This window comes from Sarcophilus harrisii, chromosome 3, assembly GCF_902635505.1.
Source record: "Sarcophilus harrisii chromosome 3, mSarHar1.11, whole genome shotgun sequence".
NCBI classification, from domain to species: domain Eukaryota; kingdom Metazoa; phylum Chordata; class Mammalia; order Dasyuromorphia; family Dasyuridae; genus Sarcophilus; species Sarcophilus harrisii.
The window spans coordinates 54,159,150-54,179,218 of record NC_045428.1 but is presented as its reverse complement, the minus strand read 5'-3'; the positions used below and the strand labels follow the sequence as shown (position 1 = coordinate 54,179,218).

Below are 20,069 nucleotides of genomic sequence, written 5' to 3'. Positions count from 1 at the left end.
AAAAAAGATTGTTCCCATTTATCTTATTCTGTCTCCATAGTTGTAATAATTTAGGCATCCTCTGAATTCCTTACCCATATTCCCCATTCCTATTTCTACCAGAAAGAAAATGAGGAACAGCACTCCACTATAGGACTGTCTCCACATATAATATGGATTGTTTTCTTCAAATCCAACCTTATCTATCCTTTTTGGCATTTTTGGCTCTCTCCCTACCTCTATCCTTTCATCTCTTTCTCTTTTCATTTCAAACACCTTCAGGGGGTAGAGAAGGCTAGGCTTGGTCTGAGCCTGCCTTCCTACACCCTGGGGGAGTAGCCATTCCACAGGTGGTTGAATAGGTCAGTTTCTTCACTGCAACTGCTTCTTTTCCTATGTGATCAGGGCTCATGGCTCTGTTGTTTTGTTTTTCAGTGTTTCCATCAGATATGTCAACATTAACTAAATAATATTTCTGAGCACACAGTGCTGCTTTGGGAGTATGTACTATTTTAGACACACCAGATCTATCATTGGGTCCAGGAAAAATGTGTTCTATGCAATGTTCATGAAGGATACTCTTTATAGCAGATCACCAAATATGGGACCTATGATACAGACAATGCCTGATGAATTAAACCTGATGAGAAAAGATTTCCAAAGTCATAAGTGTTTTGTCCCACTTTAAAAGTACTTGGAAGTATGAGAAAATGTTTAATGGGAAGATAAAACATAAGGATCACATATCTGCCTTGCAGAATAACCCAAACAGGATTTTTTTGGGGGGGAGAAGGGTGGAGAAGGAAAAGCATGTGAATCTTTTTGAGGATTTGGAAACAGTGTTGAACCCCTGAGTTCCATATAAGTAAGAAAAGGCAGACTTTGGCCTGCCCATCTAATTTAATCTAAGAAGACTATGCTGACAATTTTTTCTTTCTTATATGATAGGAAATACTAAGAATCACTGAAACTTTCTGTTTCTATATTGTCAAGAAGACAGACACTTCCTATCCCCCATCCCCAAAGCAGCTGCCCTCTAAAGCTGATCTTTAATTTTTCACAATAAGAACAACACAAATTCATCTGATTTATATAGTCCTCCACATTTGTAGCATATTTTATTAAATAGCCTGAGAAACCAGATATGTAACATTGGCTGCTATTTCCATCTGCCACATTCATCTTTACATTGAATTTCCTTATACTCTATAAGCTGACAGCTGAATAGTCTTTTAGATGGAGCTTTATTTTTCCTTTACAAGTTAGTATTCTAACTCTACAGTGTTTTGTGAGAAAATTGATTACAAGTAAGACAGTGTTAAAGATGAGATAAAACAGGTTTAGCAGTCTAGAGGAATGTGGGGGAGGATGGTCTATAATGTATGTAGGTATTAACATTAGGTAATTTACATGTTATTTTACTATGTATTTTTTCTTTCCCTCACTATTTAATATGGATCTAGGGCTCTCCAGGGCTTCCAGGCTTTATTGGTTCCAAAGGCACAAGGGTCAGTATTATCATTTATCCATATTAATGTTTTTAATGCTATATTTTGAACATTTAAACATTATTTCTCCCTTTTTTATAACTCAATAGGGAATGACAGGATTACCAGGTTTTCCAGGTCCTCCAGGACTTCCGGTAAGTAATGAGGAAATGTATGTTTGCAGTTTATAGAGCACAAGCCAGGGGATCATAGTTTTAAAACTGGAATAGAATTTAGAATCATCTAAGGAGGCAGAATGGAGTAGTGGAGTCAAGAAAACCCATTATCTGAATCCCATCTACAAGAAGGTGTCCTCCTAGCTGTGTGATTATGGCTAAGGTACATATGACCTTCCTGAGAACCTGAGAATATCAATACTTGTTATAGCAATGGCATAGCTTTGTTGGAGGCTAATCTTAGAATATTTACTTGGTTGGTCTTGCATTAAATCTTAGTTACCGTAGCTAGCAAATGAGAGCATCTCCTCAGTCCATTTAAAGTGGTCTGTTTTGACTATTATTAATTCAACCTCCTCATTTTACAGATGATGAAACAGAAAAAGAAGTTATTTATTCAAAATAACACAAGTAGTAAGGGGCAGAGCTAAACTGTCTTCTGATGCAAAATCCAATGCTCTTTCTACTTGACTACACTGCCTCTCTTAAATTTCTCTAAAGAGTAATTAAAATAATTCTATATGATATATCAGAAGAGCCAGATTCATTGAGTCTGCCACAAGTGGGTTGTAAAATGGGCAACCAGATTCACATGTAATCAAGAGATATTTGACAAAATAGACAGACAGATGGATAGATTTAATTTTTTTTTTAAATTTGAGGTTTTCCATGTCAATATGCATTCTGCAGGGGCTTCTATTTTAATTTGACAACACCAATCTATTACATATACATAATAAAAATAAAATCTACTCTAGAATCCAGTTATATTGCAGAGATTTGCATAGAAAGACAGCTTGGTGACATAGTGAATAGAATTGACTCCAAATCCAACATTCTGTTTACTATGTCACCAAGCTGCCTTTCTATACAAATCATTAAAATTCAAATCCTATGCGATCCTCAGCTGTTGACTAAACTTTTTTCACCCTCAGTTTCTTTATCTATACAATAAGAATAATGATACCCACTATCTCACAAGGTTGCTCTGAGGAGATAACGATATAATATATAAAGTGCTTTATAAAACTGGAGGCACTATAAATGTTAGTCATAATGGCATCATTACTCCTGAGATGTAACAAGCTCCACAGAGATAAAACCTGATAAATCTGCTCTATGATGTAGGTAGGTGCTAGTTGTTCTCTCACTTACACCTGTGTTATAAAAGTGTTCCAACATCATCTCCAAAAATAAATATAACAAAAAGAGATAAATCCTTTGTTTTTAATTATCCAATTTGCTTCTAGTCTTCTTCGGGACCATGTAGCACAGTTTCCACTAAAGTCCTATTCAGATCATCATCTCATAGATTTAGAGCTGGAAGAGAAATTTGAGACTGTATAGTACAACCTGGAAGAGAAATCTGACACTGTATGGTACAACCTCTTGCTTAATGCCTTGCCCAGGATAACACAGGTAGTAAGGGGAAGACCTTGGATTTGAACCTGGATTCATTGATTCCAAATTCATTGCCCACAGTGATTATCATGAGATAGAGGTGATTCTGGGTTGTTGATGCTGGGCTAGCAAAGAACAAGGTCTGACAAATCCTTTCTAGCTGGAAAAGTTCTGGGAATAGTCCTGAGAATGGAATAAATGTTTTCAAACTACCATGACCAGGTTTGGAAAGTCTTCTTCTTAGGCTAGTCCAAAGGGACTATTTATAGAAAGGTATCATCTGTAAGGAAGAAAGGGAGGCAATCAGTTTGGGGAATAGTTTATGAGCAAAATTATGAATCAGCTAAGTATTAAGGCTACTCACTTACCCTAATTCTTACAGCAGCTTTTGTAGGATATCAGTACCCAGCAAATAATATCTTTCAATTTCATTCTCTCCCTCTCCCTCTTCCTCTTCTTTTCTCTCTTCTCTTCCCTTTTCCTTTCCCTCTCCTTTTCCCTCTCCTTCTATTTCTTCCTCTCCCTTTCTTTCTCTCTCTCCCTCTTCCTTTTCCTCTCCTTCCCCCTCTTTCTCTCCCTCTCTCTCTCTCTCCCTCCCTCCTTCCCTCCCTGTCTCTCTTTGTCTCTGTCTGTCTCTCTTTTTCTCTGTCTGTCTGTGTGTGTGTCTCTGTCTCTCTCTTTCTCTTCCCTCTCTCTCTCTCTCCCCCATTCCTTTTTCAGGGAACTCCTGGGAATACTGGTCCTTATGGACCTCCTGGTTTGCCAGGATGCAACGGCACTAAGGTAGGAAAAAAGAAGAAGAAAAATAATAAAATAGCAATGGAGTAGATGGGTTTTCCTTGAAATATTTTAGTTAAATAAATGTGTTTGAATGCCTGAACTGAGCATGCATGAGATTTGAAACCAGACAACTTCCTCTATTTGGTTTTCCTCTATTCTCCAATTCTCTCATGTCATCATATGGAGTGGCTAGTCAGATTCATCCTCAGGAAGATAAAGAACCAGCTGCCCAAGTGGTCAGTTCCACCTGCAGCTGTGAAACATTATTAATCACACAGCTGCGGGAGCACAGCTGCACTCAGGATGAAGAATGATTCTGCTTACCAAGTTAAACGCATCTCACAGCTCTCCATCCCTTTTCCCCAGAGCATGGCCTCAGATGGAGGGGAATGACCTAATTATTCAAGTTTCAAGTAATCAGCAATTTGAAATTTCTTGGCACAATTAGGCTTTTGGAGTCCATGAACAATTTGAAAACAAGTTGATTCTAATCACATTTTCAATTGATATAATGGATTTCTGGCTCTCAGTTTCCTGACCCACAAATAGCTATAAGGACTCCTTAAGTGCTTTATCTAGGGTTGTCATTGCCTCACTGAAAGGGAAGGGGAAGGGACAAAGGAAATGCCTGAATAAGCTTTTCGAGTGAGGATGGACAACAACTAAGAAGAATAACCAACTTTGTATGCCTTTCAGGGGGACCAAGGATTTCCAGGACCTCCAGGGACACCAGGTCTTCCAGGGTTACCAGTAAGTTCTACTTTGCCAATCCTACCATGGAAATGACGGAAGGGAAAGAATCCATCTAATTCTTCATATGCTGAAAGGGAATGCTCAGGAAGATATTTCTGTTCTCCACCAGGAAAGCATCACAGTGAATGTGATTGAGAAAAAGAAGAGAGAACCTTAGCTGTTCACCTGGCAGGTGCATTGTTCTGCCAACATAATTAACAATTTAATTGCAAAGCTTGTAGTGTGATGTCTTAGGACAACTTTCAGGACTACATATTGGCAACTTAATTTGACAGCATATACGTTCTAGGTTAATAGTAATCAATGACACAGTATAGGGAGTGGGTGGATTTGGGGAATAAGGGAAGATTGCATTATAGCAGAGATTTGAAAATCAGTATCCTACTGTTCTAAGCTTAGTGAATAGTAGAATCCCAGAATTTCAAAGTTAGATGGGTCCTCAATCTCAACCAATGCCTGAAAAAATGTCCACACTATATCACTATCAGACACACTGTGATTCAGTCTCTATTTGAAAACCATCACGGGAAAGGCTACCACCTTCTAAGGTAGTCCATTCCTCTTTAGGAAGTTATTTCTAACATTAATATTAAATTTGCCCTTTTCTTGTGTCTGCTCATTGTTCCTTGTCCTGCTCTGCGGGACTAAGCAGATCAAATCTAATCCTTTTCCCACTTGACTTTCAGTTACTTAAATATAACTATTATGTCTCCCTATGATTCCTATAATCTAACACTCCCAATTTTTTCCATCCTTTCTTATGTGGTATGAAGCTCAGTTCAACCTGCTTCTCTCTCTCACTCATAGTAAAGTTGCTATAAATCCACTGAAAACTACTGAGCTTTTCAAAGGAATAGCAGCCTAATTTCCCACTTGCCTTTTTTTAAATTCCAGGTTATAGATTCTTCGTTTTTGACTTATATAATTGGAGCAAAATAAGAATTTAGCAACTTTGCTTTACTGAGAAAGCTTGCTATAGAATATCCATTAGATGGGGTAAGGGAAAGAAGGCAGAAATTGTGTGGCTGTGTTTCTTTCTTTCAGTATATCTGACTGGAAGAAGTTGAGATGAGGTATTTCTTTTATGGACAAGAAAAAGGGAGGTAGGAAAATGTGTCTGGATAGATATAGCCCTTATACAGTCAACAGGAGAAGCAAAATGTCTGTTCTAATCACAGAAATTTACCTGTCCTGTGTTTATAGCCTCAAACTATGTAAATATGTAGTATACTTTGGGCTTTGGAAAATCACAAGAAAAGTTTTGATCAGTTTTATCCTAACTTAAACTAAATTAAATTTATGTCTCAACAAAACAAAGAACCATGCTAACTAAAAGTAAAACTTTTAAAAATCCCACAATGATGTCATTACTCTGTCAGCTCAACTTTTTTAGCTGCTTTCTCACACTTAACAGGGCTTGATGCTTCAGAGACCTGCTGAAATAATAATTTGCTCTGGGGGAATATGAGTTCTACTAGAACAAGGGTTCAGAAAAGTGCGTGTTGAACATTAGGAGTCCACCATTTTCTTAGGTAACACTTTGTGTTAGATATGTAGAGTTCCCTCTCACACCAACATATTGCCATATTAATTGTCACTAAATAGAGGTTTAATTTCTTTAGCACTAGTATCATCAAATATTTAAACTTTGAAATAAATTACCAGATTTCATTAATGTGGCATTCCCTACATTTTCCATAAGAATGGAGAAAAGTTTCTTATTTACACTAATTTAATATTATTTTTCTAGGGCACCAATGGATTAAAAGGAGAAAAAGTAAGTTATTTGTGGTTATCATTAATTACTCAATAATCAAAAAGTATCTAAATTAAAAATATAAAGAAAATATTTGTATCAAATGGAGAAATATATTTAAATATAAGATTTCATGAATATTAATACCATTAAAATATAATCTAACATAATTTGGATTTTTCTTACTTATGGAATAAAAAAGATTATTTCATCATTTTTTCTCTAGCCTTTTCTATAGATATACTGTAACAGATGTAATTTTCTATCATCATAGAGGGAGCATAATCTAATAGAAAGAACAATCAGCTGATAGTCAGGAACCCAAAGTACCTGTAGCAGACATGGCTGAGCCATAAAGAGCTATGTTGGGTCCTATTTAGGACATTCAAGCATACTGGTAGCAGTCAAAGGTAGGGCAAGGAAAAAATAATATAGTAAAAAGATTTAAAATGTTGGGGTAACAGGTTGAGTTGGGCAGTCAAATGTTCCTTGCGGTTTGGCTTCCTCATTCTGTTTTGGATGTCTTTCAACTACAAATTATCTGGGTGACAACCATTTCCTCAGACCCCTTCTCAGTCTTTTGGATAACAGTTGCACAGAAATCCCCACAACCAGGAGAATGAGCAACCAAGTCAGCCTTCCTATTTGATCTGTTCCTACTTCCTCATATGTCAAATCTAACTTCTCCTGCATAAATACCTTATTAACCCTAACCTTAATTCCCTGAGTTTTTCCTCTCATTAGCCCCTTTCAATCCTGTGACCCCTTAAAATATAGATGGAGCTCTGTCATTGAATTTGAACTCTTACAAACCCATTTAAGCTCTCTGTTCATTTTCCCCATCAGTAAAACCAAAGAACCAGAGGGAAGGGAAAGCAACTCAAAAATTAAACACCAGATAAGTTCAAGACATTGCTATCTCTAAAGAAAACCAGCAATTTATAACAGCTTTGGGTATATTTTAATGTGATAATAGCACACTATCTACTTCTTTTTGTGGTTGTGGGCAGAGAACTTTGCTAAACTGTAAGGCATGATATAGTGTGTCTCAAAAGTCTTAGTGTCATTTTAAGCCAGTAAAACTCAAAACTACACTGATACTTTGGGGACAGTAATGATGACATTAGTGGTGGTGGTGGTGATGATAATTATAGCTAAAATTAAAATAGCACTTTAGGGTTTTCAAAATGAAATATATTCATTTATACAAATATGTGTTTATGTATATCTAAGTATATCTATATATTTTCACATTTGGCACAGCAATACTGTAAAGTGCTATTATTATCCCCATTTTTAAGACAAGGAAAATGAGTCAGGTTAAGGCTGTTGGTTACACAGTAAGTAATTATGTGTAGCAGGATCCATGTAAACACTCATAATTGCTACTATTCTTTATTAATATCTCTACCATGAAATATTTTTAGTCTTAGAACAGATGACTAAATAAAAATTAATGAGACTTTTTAAAATATTTGATTTCTTCGGAGTTAATGCATTTTTCTCTTTTTCAAGGGAGCTCCAGCTCGTGAAGAAGGCATAGAAAATGGTGAAAGAGGTGATCCTGGGTTACCAGGAATCCCAGGACGTCAGGTACATAACTTCAGATAGAAAACATATTCTCATTTTTGTTGCCTTCTGCAATGCTAATATAACAAATATTTTTTCATTTCATTAAAAAGTTTATTCATTCAGCATTGATTCATTTATTTATCCTGATTCACCAAGCTATCCCACATAGACAATCCAAAGACATCTCTCTCCTTAACAATCATTTAAAAATTTTATAATGGGACACTATTTGATTCACCAGTGCAATTAAACACACATTTGTTGAAAGCTTGTTATATGCCATACATCTGCCGAACAATGGGAACACAGAACCAAAAATAAAGCAGTTTTGCCCTCAAGAAGTTTACATTCTACTGGGGGAAAGCCATATGTTTACAAATAAATATATTTAAATATATATGTGCATATGTATATATTATATACACATATAATATATACATATGCACATATATATTTAAATATTTATATATATATATATATATATATATATATATATATATATATATAAAGAGAAAGAGAAAGAGAGAGAGTAATTACAAGGTGATTTAGGGATAGATAGAGTATTAAAAACTGGGGAGATCTAGAAAATCCTCCTGAGACAGATGTGCATTCAGTAAAGCTAGGGATTCTCCAGGGTAAAAGTGAGGAAGGAAAGCAGAGGAGAAAAAATGTCACCTACAGAGAAAAACAAGTCAGTTTGACTGGAACACAAAGAACATCAGGAGGACTGGTGTCATATCAGATCACAAGGGAGCCAGATGGTAAAGGACTTTAAATGCCAAACAGAGTTTGCCAAATAGTCATTTGTCTTTTTGAGTAGAGGAATGCTATAGTCAGACTTTCATGTTAAAAAAAAATCAATTTTGCCACTTTCTTTGTGTCATGACCCCATTTAGCAGTTTCAAGAAAAGCCTATGGACCAAACTCCAATTGAAGGACAGTGCCATATAGGGAAAGGTCTTAAATTGGTGATTAGGAATTTTAAATTGATTTCATTCAATTGATGAGATTTTATAAACAATATTTGTGGAAATTCTTGCTGTCCTGTGTTGACAGATTCAAGACATGACTCATGAGAAGCAACAAGGCCAGAGAGGATGAAGGAAAGGAATATGATATCCTAAAACCCATAAACAAGGGAAAAGTGAGACTATATAGACTCTATTATAAAACAATATAATGGAACCTCTGCCTGTATATCTGTAGACATTCCTGATTGCTGATGACTATTCCATATGGTTAAAGATCCTCTATTCTTTGGATATGATCTTTTATTAGACATGATTTATTCTTTTGATTTCTTCAAAATATTGCAGTAAATTAGACTTGTGAAATTAATGTTGCTCTTATATAATAATTAGGTAAGAATTTATTCTTATGTATGTTTTTAAAGGGTTTGCCTGGCCCCCCAGGATTTCCTGGACCACCTGGACCACAAGGACCCCCAGGATTTTTAGTGAGTATGAAGCCCTCAATAGTAGATAGACAGGAACATGGATGGATGTAGATATATTTACTAAAATACCATATTAAAGATGCCAAAGTATATTATTTGGGGAACTTATTAATGAAGGTAGTTTGTGTTTGTCTGAATTAGTTATTCTTCCATTGATAAAATATTTCTTAGTGGAGAAATTTACCTAAGTATTATTAACAGTGAAAGTGAAATTAACAGAATTTTCTTCCATGAATTTCCATAAATTTTAATTTATGGTATCTTCCAGGGTTTTCCAGGAGAAATGGGGCCTCCAGGACCAAAGGTATATCAAAGTTCACAGGTGCTGTAATTTACATCACAGCTCCGTATGGAAGGGGATTTTGAACACCTAGTAAATTTATGTGTCCTAGAGAAAAATTTCCACTATCACTGCAAATCTACACTTTCTAAGCAATGTAGAGTCTTAAAAGTTTCCTGGATTTGATGTTACTGGTATAGTGAAAAGAAAGTTTTCCTCCAAGTCAGATAAATCAGGATTAAAATCTCAGACACATACTGATTGTATGATCCTGGTTGAAGTACTTAAGTCTTCAATGATTGGAGCAGACTATAAATTATAGAGAAGGTGCCAATCTTGGTAAAGAGAAATTTCTCATCTGGGAGTACCTTTAATGAATGATCAATATATTAATGAATTCACAGGTTGAGTGCCTATTAATTTCATGTCATGAATTAGAAAATTGATTTAATAAAGCATTTAGAACTGCTTGCCTTAGGTGTCATTCTAGTTATTATTCTGTTATTATTATTCCAGTTATTATTCACTAAATTTAGAATCAGAGGACCTAGGTTTATATACTGAATTTGCTATTTATTATCTGTATGACTGGGCAAACCACTTCTTTTTGGGGGTCCAAATTTCTTCTTCTGGATGACAGACTAGATCAAAGGTTCTCAAACTTTTGTTCTTAATATCTTTATGTTATTAAAAATTATTGAGGATCTGTCCAAAGAGTTTTGTTTATGTGGGTTATATTTATAGATATTTAGCATATTAGAAATAAAAACTAATTTTGAATTTGTAGCCCCTTTAAAAAGATTTTAGAGCCCCCAGCAATTCAGGAAATCCTGGGGGGCCAGGCAAACTCTTTAAAAAAAAAAACATGCATAAGAATACATTCTTACCTAATTATTATCCAAGAACAAGACTAGTTTCACCCCCACACTTTTTTCTCTAAGTGAACAACTGGATTAGCTGACTTCTAAGTTTTTTCTGGTTCTAAAATCCTGTGACACTTTGATCATGATGGCAAATAGTGAATGAGCCATTTGCACATTCATTGGTTCCTTTTTTTTTGTAGTTCTGTTGTAAAAAAGTGTTCGTTTGTTATTAAGATCCCTTGGCCTAATATGACATGAGTAGTTCCATTTAGAAATTTCAAAGCCATTGGAATGGTCAAGTACTTTTGAAATCTAAACCCAGTCTCTCTGACAGCAGAAAGAATAGAAGATGTCAGATATCTTCCCCAAATCACAAACCCAACTAGTGGTGGGCTAAGGGACCCGATGGGTCCAGATCTCCCACTGCATCTGGAGCCATCTCCTATTGTCCTGATCTATATCTTTCCATAGGAGCCAGATGGCTTGAGAGGACAGAGTGAGGCAAGTGACCTTGCACAGCCCTTCCTCACTTAAATCCAAAACATTTGCAAATTATGGCATTATCTCTCTGATATCATGGTCATCTTTGAGAATGAAGGATAAACAATAATCCTGACTCCCTCAATTTCCAGTATTCTTTTCATTGTAGTACTGTTTCCTGGGTCAGATGTGAGCTTAATTAATAAATCCTTAAATAAATTAGCAAATAAATAAATAAACAAATAAATAAATCTGCACTTAATTTTCTGTCTTTAAAATAAAATCATTTTCCTCCTGAGTATTATCTGAAAAAAAAATCTTCATTAGCCTAAAATTCAAGGTTCAAATATGAACATCCAGTATAAAAGATTTAACAGGTGAAATGTAAATGTTTTCATGTATAAAGACTTTTGAAAATATAATCTTGTTTCTCCATAGGGTCACATGGGTGTTAAAGGAATTGGAGAAAAAGGAGATCGGGTAATTTAAAATGCTGCCTTTTACATAGATGGGGAAAATAACTTTTAAGAACGGCTATATAAATATCCACAGTTTCTGGAAAAATGGCATTTACAGAGAATGTACTTCACATGGGTCAAGTTATCTTTTGGTTCATCTTAACATAGAAAGTGCTGATAGGGAAGTAACATTCTTCATAAATAGAGTCTAGTTATTTTCTTTCTGTTTGTTTGTCTTTTAGGGTATGAAAGGTTTAACAGGACCCCCTGGACCACCAGGAACAGTTATTATAACACTTACTGGACCAGAAAACCTAACGGTAACTAACATTCCCAACAGAATTTGAGTTTTACCTTCCACTAGACCCAAGACCTCTTATTTTTACATTCAAGACCTTTTGGGAAAGGCAGGGATAACAAATCAGCACTGATACTTAACCCAAATTTCCCTTAAATCTAAGCTTTGTCCCTTCCTCTCTCCATCACCTCTTACAGTTCAGCAATGGAAGACTGGGGAAGAGCAGAAGAAGAGATTTATGGGGTGAGAGGGGAAGTGGTGACCATGATTAGAATATCCTCATGCTAGGTTGCAGGAGAGGACCCCAGATTTCCTGATCTTAAGTTTTGCATCTCTTTTGTATTTGTTACTTAGACTGTGGCCAGAATTTGCCACAAGAATAGAATTCAGAAATTTTGCTCTTCACAAACATAATTTAGCTTTTTATTCCACTATCTATTTTTGGAACAATTATTTCATTTCATTTTTTTAAACAATTAAAACAAATTGTGTATCCAATACAGGATTTGCAGATCAAGGTGAAAAAAATCTTTTTCTTAAATTTGTTCAGTACAAGTATAACCCAAATCAAACCAAATCTAAATTTGCCAAGTGGATTCATTATGAAATAATTTTTTGAAGTGCAACAAATAGGGAAAAAATGCTTTCCAAAAGATTTAGGTCTCCTTTGAAATAAGATAATTGCATTACTCTCATTATCAAATGAGATCATGTATATAAAGTGCTTTGCAAACCTTAAAATCCTGTATCAATGTGAGCTATTGTAACATTATATTTCTTTAAATATATTTGGATTATTTGACAAAATCCAAACTATACACAGCATTGTAGGAGCATATTTAATGAATAAATTGTAGAACCCATCAGAATTTTATAAAGAAGCAGGATTAAATAGAAATTCAAAGTCTGCTTTCACTCCACTTTCCCTTATTTGTTGCAGCTCAGTGAAAAAGGCTTAGTGGGAAAGGAAATATCCCATGTACAAAAATAATACAATGGGCCAAACTGTAATTATAAAATTATGAACTGCCTTACTTTACTTTTTCTCTTCCTATCTCCCCCTCTCTTTGAAGAAAAGAAAAAGAAAACTTTTATTATAAATATGCATAACCAAGCAAAACAATGCCCATATTGGCCATATCCAAAAAAGTGTATCTCATCCTGCATATATATTCCATCTTTCTCTGTCAGAAGATGGGTGGATTTCTTTACCATCAGTCTTTTGGACTCTGGTTGGCCATTTCTGTAAACAAAATTCTTAAATCTTTCAAAATTGTTAATTTTTATAATGTTGCTGTTATATATAGCTCCTGGTTTCATTCACTTCACTCAATATCAGTTCCTATAAGTCTTCCAAATTTCCTCTGAAACTACATTCATGTATCATAATCTGTTCATCTATTCCCCAATCAATGGACATTTCCATATTTCCAGGTTTTTGTCACCACAAAAAGAGCTACTATATTTGTACAGATAGGTCCTTTTCCCACTTTTTTGATCTCTTTAGGGATAACAATCTAGCAATGAAATAATTTAGTAACTTTTGGAGTATTATTACAAGTTGTTTTCCAGAGTAGTTAGACCAATTTATAGCAATTAGTATATGAATATGCCTATTTTCTCACAGTGATAAATATGATATGGAACTGCAATGTTGTTTTAATTTGCATTTGTCTAATTATTAGTAGTCTGGAACTTTTTTTCACATAGTTACCTCACTTCACATGGTATAGGTGCTCCTGATAAAATGTTTTCAATCTATTTTTTAAAATATTTATTTAAATTATTTATATAATAATTTAAAAATATTTTTTAAAATAAATTGAATTTAATTTTAAGTGTTCTAGATGAAATTATCATTGAAAGGAAACCTGATATAAATCATTTGTATAAAATAAAGATCTCTTATATAATATTAACAGTCATCATCTGACACCTCAAGTTTTCTTATATTGGGTTTTCTTATAATGAGGAATAGTAGAAAACCAGTTTCCTTGCAACTTTAAATATCCAAATTAATTATAATCTCATCTGATGAGTATATAAACATTTTGAATTATTCTTGTGATAGGACTACAAAGGGGATAAAGGAGACAAAGGATCAGTGGGTGAGCCAGGACCTCCAGGACCAAAGGTAAGCTATTAATAAACAACACTACTTCTGGAACATAACAAAACATTTCAATGTATGTTAATGTGTGAGGAACTTTAAATCCTTGATAAAATATAAAAAGCTGACCCATGATTTTATTTGATCCCTAGTATTAATTTTAAAAACCTAGAATTTTATCTTTATAATAATAAAACTATAACATTTATATAAAAATATTAACTATAATAATATTTACTTTTATCATTATAATCTAATACCATAATGAATGTAAATAAAAAATAATTTTTCATGCCCATGGATAACTTGGGTAAGTCACTTAACCTTGATGGGTAATATAATAGTAACAATCATCATAGTGTATGTCTCATGTCTTTCCTAATAAAGTCCATGAACACAAGCCATTATGTTTCCCTATCTTTTCATTCTTCTCTTTCATTTTCCCTTTGCTCTTCTCTCTCTCCACATGACATTGATCTCTGATTGTTTCTAATATTTGGTTTAACAATCAATTCTGCTCTCCTATATCCTATCATAAATTATTTGTCAATCTGCAATCCACATGCTGAATACATAGCCAATAAATTGGTCTAGGACCACAGATTTAGAGGTGGAAAGAACCTAAAAACATCTAATTCAAACCGTTCATTTTACAAATAAGAAAACTGAATTCAGGGAAGTCAAATGATTTGTCCAATGTCCTACCGCTAGTAACACAATATTGTCTCTCCTTTTTCCTTTTGTATGGCTCTTCCCCCCTTTGTGTGTTTTTGAAGAACTTGTATTTCAACTAACCAATTAATCAATCAACAAGCATTTATTTAGTGCTTGCAATGTGCTAGGCACTGCATTAAGACCTGAACATACAAGACAAAGGCAAAGCATTGTTATGTTCTTATGAAACCTATATTCCAATTGGGGAGGTGGGGTGGAGAAATAGGAGCATGTCTTTATATATGACATAAATATGGAAAGTATCCTTGGAATCAGAGGCTGCACCAACAGGGCAGGTGGTGGCAATTTGAACTGTGGTCTCAGGATCAATTAAAATTCAAAGAGGTTCTTCACTAGAAAGTTGGACATCTGAGAATCCCCTAGTTTTAGGATTCTCTAATTCTAAAGTCTAAAGTCCATATTAAATGCTTCTCTTCTCAATCTTTTTAGACCCACATGACACCTGGAAAGAAGGGGCTGATGTAAAGTAAAAAGGTAGTGAGGTACATGTTTTGTACCTATGGGTGTGAGTGGTCTCGGCCAATCACCCTGCTTTCTTTCTTAACTAAATTAGATTCATTCCACTTAAACAGATTAGGGAATTTAAATTATCTCAATTACACATTTAAAAATTCCCTCTACACATGTTGATTGATTGATTGGAGTGGCTGAGAAATTCTACCCTTACACAAGACTATATAAACCTTGAAATTTCTTCAAAACAGGGGCTACCTGGAGAATCTTATGGATCTGAAAAAGGTGTTCCTGGAGACCCTGGTCCTCGGGTAAGAGACATTCATTCCCCTGTGGAATGTATGAATATACGTTATCAACAATTTGAATTCCACATGTATCCATATGTGTATTTATAGCATGTACACATACATGTATGTACATTAACATAGTTGTATGTATACAAACCAACATGTTTGTGTATATATATGTATTAGAAGCTAAGTTTAAGATTTTATCATAAAATGCTATTACACAGTAGAAGATAAAAGTAATAATGTTATATATATATGCAATATATTTATAGCAACAACTCATTTCATAGATTGGAGAAGAAATGGTATTGATAATCTAAGTTGATCTTAAAGTCATTTATATGTGATATTGGATGGATTTAAGTTCATGCACATAGAGATAAATTTCTGATGTTCTCAGAATTCATAACAGTTAAAAATAAAAAATAAAGAAACTAAATTGAGGAGACCTAGCTCAGGAGCAAATAGAAAACAATTTAGCTTTTCTCTCCCTCTTTCCCTGCTTGTTTTTTGGTTGACTTCATACCTTTCTTGGAAACAAGAAAATGAAGTATTTTAGTATTTAAAACTTTTCCATAGTGTGATAGGGGAATGCCTTCTTTTAAACTTCTAACTACTGGCTTTAGAAGAAATAGCAAACAGAGGAGTCAAAAGTTATATTTCTGCTTTATGAAATAATATGTGGGATTTTTCACCTTTTTTTAAATTTAGGGAAAACCTGGGAAAGATGGTGCCCCTGGTTTCCCTGGATTTCCAGTAAGTGTTTTTTACATTATTTCCTCATGGTTAAAGCTTCAATACTACCCGGGCAAAGGAAGCCTTTATTTCAAATACAACCTGTTTTGTTTTGTCTGGAAAGTCTAAATTAACAGTACACTATAGTGTAGGAAATAAGCATTGGGCTTAGAATTATAGAGATTGGGTTTATCTCCTGCTTTGGACATTTAGTAACTAGGGAACTATGGGCAAATGACTTCAACTCTCAGTCTGCTGCTTTACCTATAAAGTGGGCACAGTGCTATTTATGGCATGCATTGTTGCAGAATTTACATCAAATAATGTGCATAATCTGCTCTGTAAACTTAAAATGCTATATTTTTGTCATTTTTTTAATATAGAAAAATGGTGTTGTATAGTGGTTAGTCTGGAGTTGGAATCAAGAAGACCTAAGCTTACCCATATTCCACCTCTAAAATTAGCTATGTCACTAAATTTCCATTTGTTTCATAAGGACAAGGACGTTTTCTCATTTTAATTTTTATTTCCTCAGAGCCATATTCAGTGTTAGATAAATAGTAGGTGCTTAATAATGCTTGTTGAATTTAATCTACTAAATCATAATGGGTTACTATTTGCATTGGAAGGAATTTCTAAATTATACTTCCCTATACTGATATTTGAGACCCTTCTTATATTTCATAAACCAATAAGAAGTTTATCATTAAAAAAAAACTATTTCTGACAATCAATTCAACAAATGCTGAGTAATCATCTATGACAATCTTATTTTAAAGTCATCCTTCTGTGCAAATTTAACATGAATGTATTCTTAAATCCTTTTTTTTTTTTTTTTTTTTTTTTACAAACAGCAATTTTAAATGTTTATACTGGATATAGGAGAAAATGGTGAACTCACTTACCCTTTAAATTTTCTTCTGTCCCTTAGGGAGCTAAGGGTGAAAAGGGTTTCCCTGGATTAACTGGAGAAACTGGCGCTAAGGTAATCCTCTCCTCAGTATCCTATGACTTTATCCTCTTTTAATTTAATCAGATTTGATAATTAAAAAAAAAAAAGATGGGGAAACTGGGCACAAAATACAATCATCATAGACTTCAGTAAGATGTCTTATTGGGGTTTCCAGTTTCCTGGAACAATTTAACATTTGGATTTAAACTGTAAATGACATTCAAAGAAAACTTAATGAATTCTATTATTTTTTGAGGAAGTAGGGCACTGCTCTTAAAATATTTTAATTGTTATCATTAGCATTCATTGATTTGGCTGACAATTATATCTATTTTTTTAATACAGGGATTTAAAGGAGACCCTGGTCCAGGAGGATTTCGTGGTCCAGTAAGTTTGGATATGAAGTTATCTAATAAAATGTAGAGTTGATCACCTCAAGACACTGAGCCCTGACTCATTTCTTATAACAAGTGTTTTAAAAATTCACATTATAACATTTACCTTTGAAACATCCAGGGAAAATGCTGTTTTTGTTGGTATTAAGCATGAAGTTAATTCCCACTTTTGTGTTCAGAATAGTAGTCCCTGGACTAAGGGACTTCCTCTCCTTCTACCCAATCAATTAACCAAAAAGCATTTTTTAAAGGCCGAATGGTATAGTAGAGAATGCATTGGACTTTGAGTCACCAAGACCTGGATTCAAATTCCACCACAGACATTAGGTATGGACCTCACTTGACATATCTGTATCTCAGTTGCCTCATCTTCAAAATTGAGGGAATTTATTCAATTGCTTCTCAGATCTTTTCCAGCTTTAAATCCACAATATCACTTGCAATTCATATTGAATTATAACTAGAAATTGTGGCTGCTAACAAAAGCAGACCAGGAGGTGAAGAGAACATTGGAGAAACACTTCAGACTTTGGGGATCCAAGGTCCAATGGTGGAAGACACCCAGGAATATCTTAAGCAACTGCAAGAGGAAGCAAGGGGAAGTCTACTTGTGGAGGGATTCACTTGTGGGGTAGGAAAGTTTAAGAATCACATATAAACTGATTAGTGGAGATTACTGACCCATGGAGATTAGGACTAAGCACTCTGGGTGACAGGCTATTCTCTGTGATAGTGTGATAGTACTAGATTCTGGGTGGCTCACATAAAAGCCACTCTTTTGGGCAGTCCATGACCTGCAACCCGCAATTCCAGAAGGATGAAGAAGAGAAGGAAGACAAGGAAATATAGAGAGGGAAGCAACAAGAAAAGGAAATAACTATAAAGGATGTGGCAAGAATTTATTTAAGGTATGCCATAGATACAATATTATGCAGAAGAAACTTTGGTAACTATCTGAGGCTAACTGAGAGAGAAGGCAAACATTTATTATATGCCTCCTATATGCTAGGCACTGGGCAGAGTCAAAGGTAGTCACACTATGGATAACAAAGAGCAATGGTATGGGATCAACCAAGAATTGGAAGGTATAAGAGACAACAAACCCCTGGATGCTTAAGCACCCTGAGATAATGCCCTGTTGACCCCATCCTAGTTGTGATGTAGACCTAAAAACAACAGCAAAATACATAAGGTACTTTTGAGAGTGGCCATGAAATACTGCCATCTACAATGAAGCTCTATCTTCACCAACTCTCTTCTTAGCTGTGGCAAAAAGTGACCTTCCTGACAAAACCAAGCATGAATGCTAATGCATAGTGGGATAGCCAGTGAAAACTATGGAAAGATGCTAAGAGCCCTATTATACTCCATCAGTCCATTTTCCTCTCTATAGCATAGAAACAAATTCACTTTTACTCAGCCCCTGCACACCGAGTGGGACTCAATGATTTCTGCAGAGGAGGAAGCATGTAAAAAAAAAATCAAGACTAAAAGTCTTGATCCATTGGACATCATGAAATGCTTTCTATGGCTTGGCTACAATCTAGGTACTCTTCCATTTTTCCCATCTATAAAACAAGGTGACAAATATTAGATTCACCCCTTCCAGGTGAAAACTCAGAAATTAAAAGAAAACTGGGTCAAGGAGTAGGATCCCAATATTTCCTATTGCTTTGACCTTTTAAAATACATTTGCTTGTTTTTCTGAGGAAAATTTGATTTTCATTGGTGTGGGAGAGGCTTGCAGAACTGGGATATAATAGCAGTTCCTTCCCATGAGATTGATGAGGATCAAGTGAGAGAATGAGTGTAAACTTGATGCAAACATTCTGCAAACTTTAAAAATGAGGGTGGATTAATACAGGGCATCCCAGAAGTAAGTTGAATTTTAAGGTATTAAATCTTCAGAATCCTCTGAGACTTTTGGCACTATTTTGGCATATTATTCTATGTCTTCAGTATCTCTTCTAAAGAATGAGTGAAGCTATAACATTAATAGGTATAGAATGTCAGCCAGCAGATGAGCTTCAGGATTAGGAAGAAGAGAGTCTGTAGCGGATCAGATCAGTTTAGCCCATTCTAATACTAGGAGGGCAGCTTTAGCCTCTAAATTTCATCTTTTACCTACTATGGAAGTCGCTCCTACTCATACACATTAAGATCATATATAATTGCTGTATCCCAGATGACCTGTGACTTTTGGCAAATTCTAAAAGTTTCAAGAGTCCACAAAAGAAGCTAGAATAACTAACATCATTATGCAGTCTATTGAAAGCTTTCAATGAGATCCTAGGAGCCTTTCTTTTTAAAATTTTTCATGCTTTTCTATTTTAAGACAGAATATTACAATGGATACCTGGAGAAAGGCAATGATGGAATTCCTGGGGCTCCTGGACCCAAAGGAGATCGGGGTTCACATGGTAAGAAGACCTTTTTTTTTTTTAACTTAGTAATATTTTTTCCAATTACATGTAAAGCTCGTTTTAAACATTTATAAGATTTTGATTTGCACCTTCTTTCTCCCTCCCTCATTCTACTCTCCCCCCCAAAAAATGGCACATAATCTGATATAGGTTATTTACATACAATCAGACATATTTCCACATTAGTCTTGTTATTCAAGAAGAATCAAAAGGGAAAAACCACAAGAAAGGGGG

The 20,069-nt window shown here is 34.8% G+C and overlaps 1 protein-coding gene across 1 annotated transcript in view; it reads left to right on the top strand.

The window, feature by feature from the left end:
- Positions 1–20,069, top strand: part of COL4A3 (collagen type IV alpha 3 chain) — a 145,876-nt gene that overhangs the window by 66,546 nt on the left and 59,261 nt on the right. The window contains exons 4-19 of the mRNA XM_031957944.1: positions 1,443–1,487; positions 1,577–1,621; positions 3,764–3,826; positions 4,520–4,573; positions 6,327–6,353; positions 7,848–7,925; positions 9,298–9,360; positions 9,629–9,664; positions 11,422–11,463; positions 11,684–11,761; positions 13,811–13,873; positions 15,289–15,348; positions 16,042–16,086; positions 16,997–17,050; positions 17,363–17,404; positions 19,748–19,832. Of these exons, the coding sequence (XP_031813804.1) occupies positions 1,443–1,487; positions 1,577–1,621; positions 3,764–3,826; positions 4,520–4,573; positions 6,327–6,353; positions 7,848–7,925; positions 9,298–9,360; positions 9,629–9,664; positions 11,422–11,463; positions 11,684–11,761; positions 13,811–13,873; positions 15,289–15,348; positions 16,042–16,086; positions 16,997–17,050; positions 17,363–17,404; positions 19,748–19,832 (880 nt within the window). The remainder of the gene's footprint in view (positions 1–1,442; positions 1,488–1,576; positions 1,622–3,763; positions 3,827–4,519; positions 4,574–6,326; positions 6,354–7,847; positions 7,926–9,297; positions 9,361–9,628; positions 9,665–11,421; positions 11,464–11,683; positions 11,762–13,810; positions 13,874–15,288; positions 15,349–16,041; positions 16,087–16,996; positions 17,051–17,362; positions 17,405–19,747; positions 19,833–20,069) is intronic.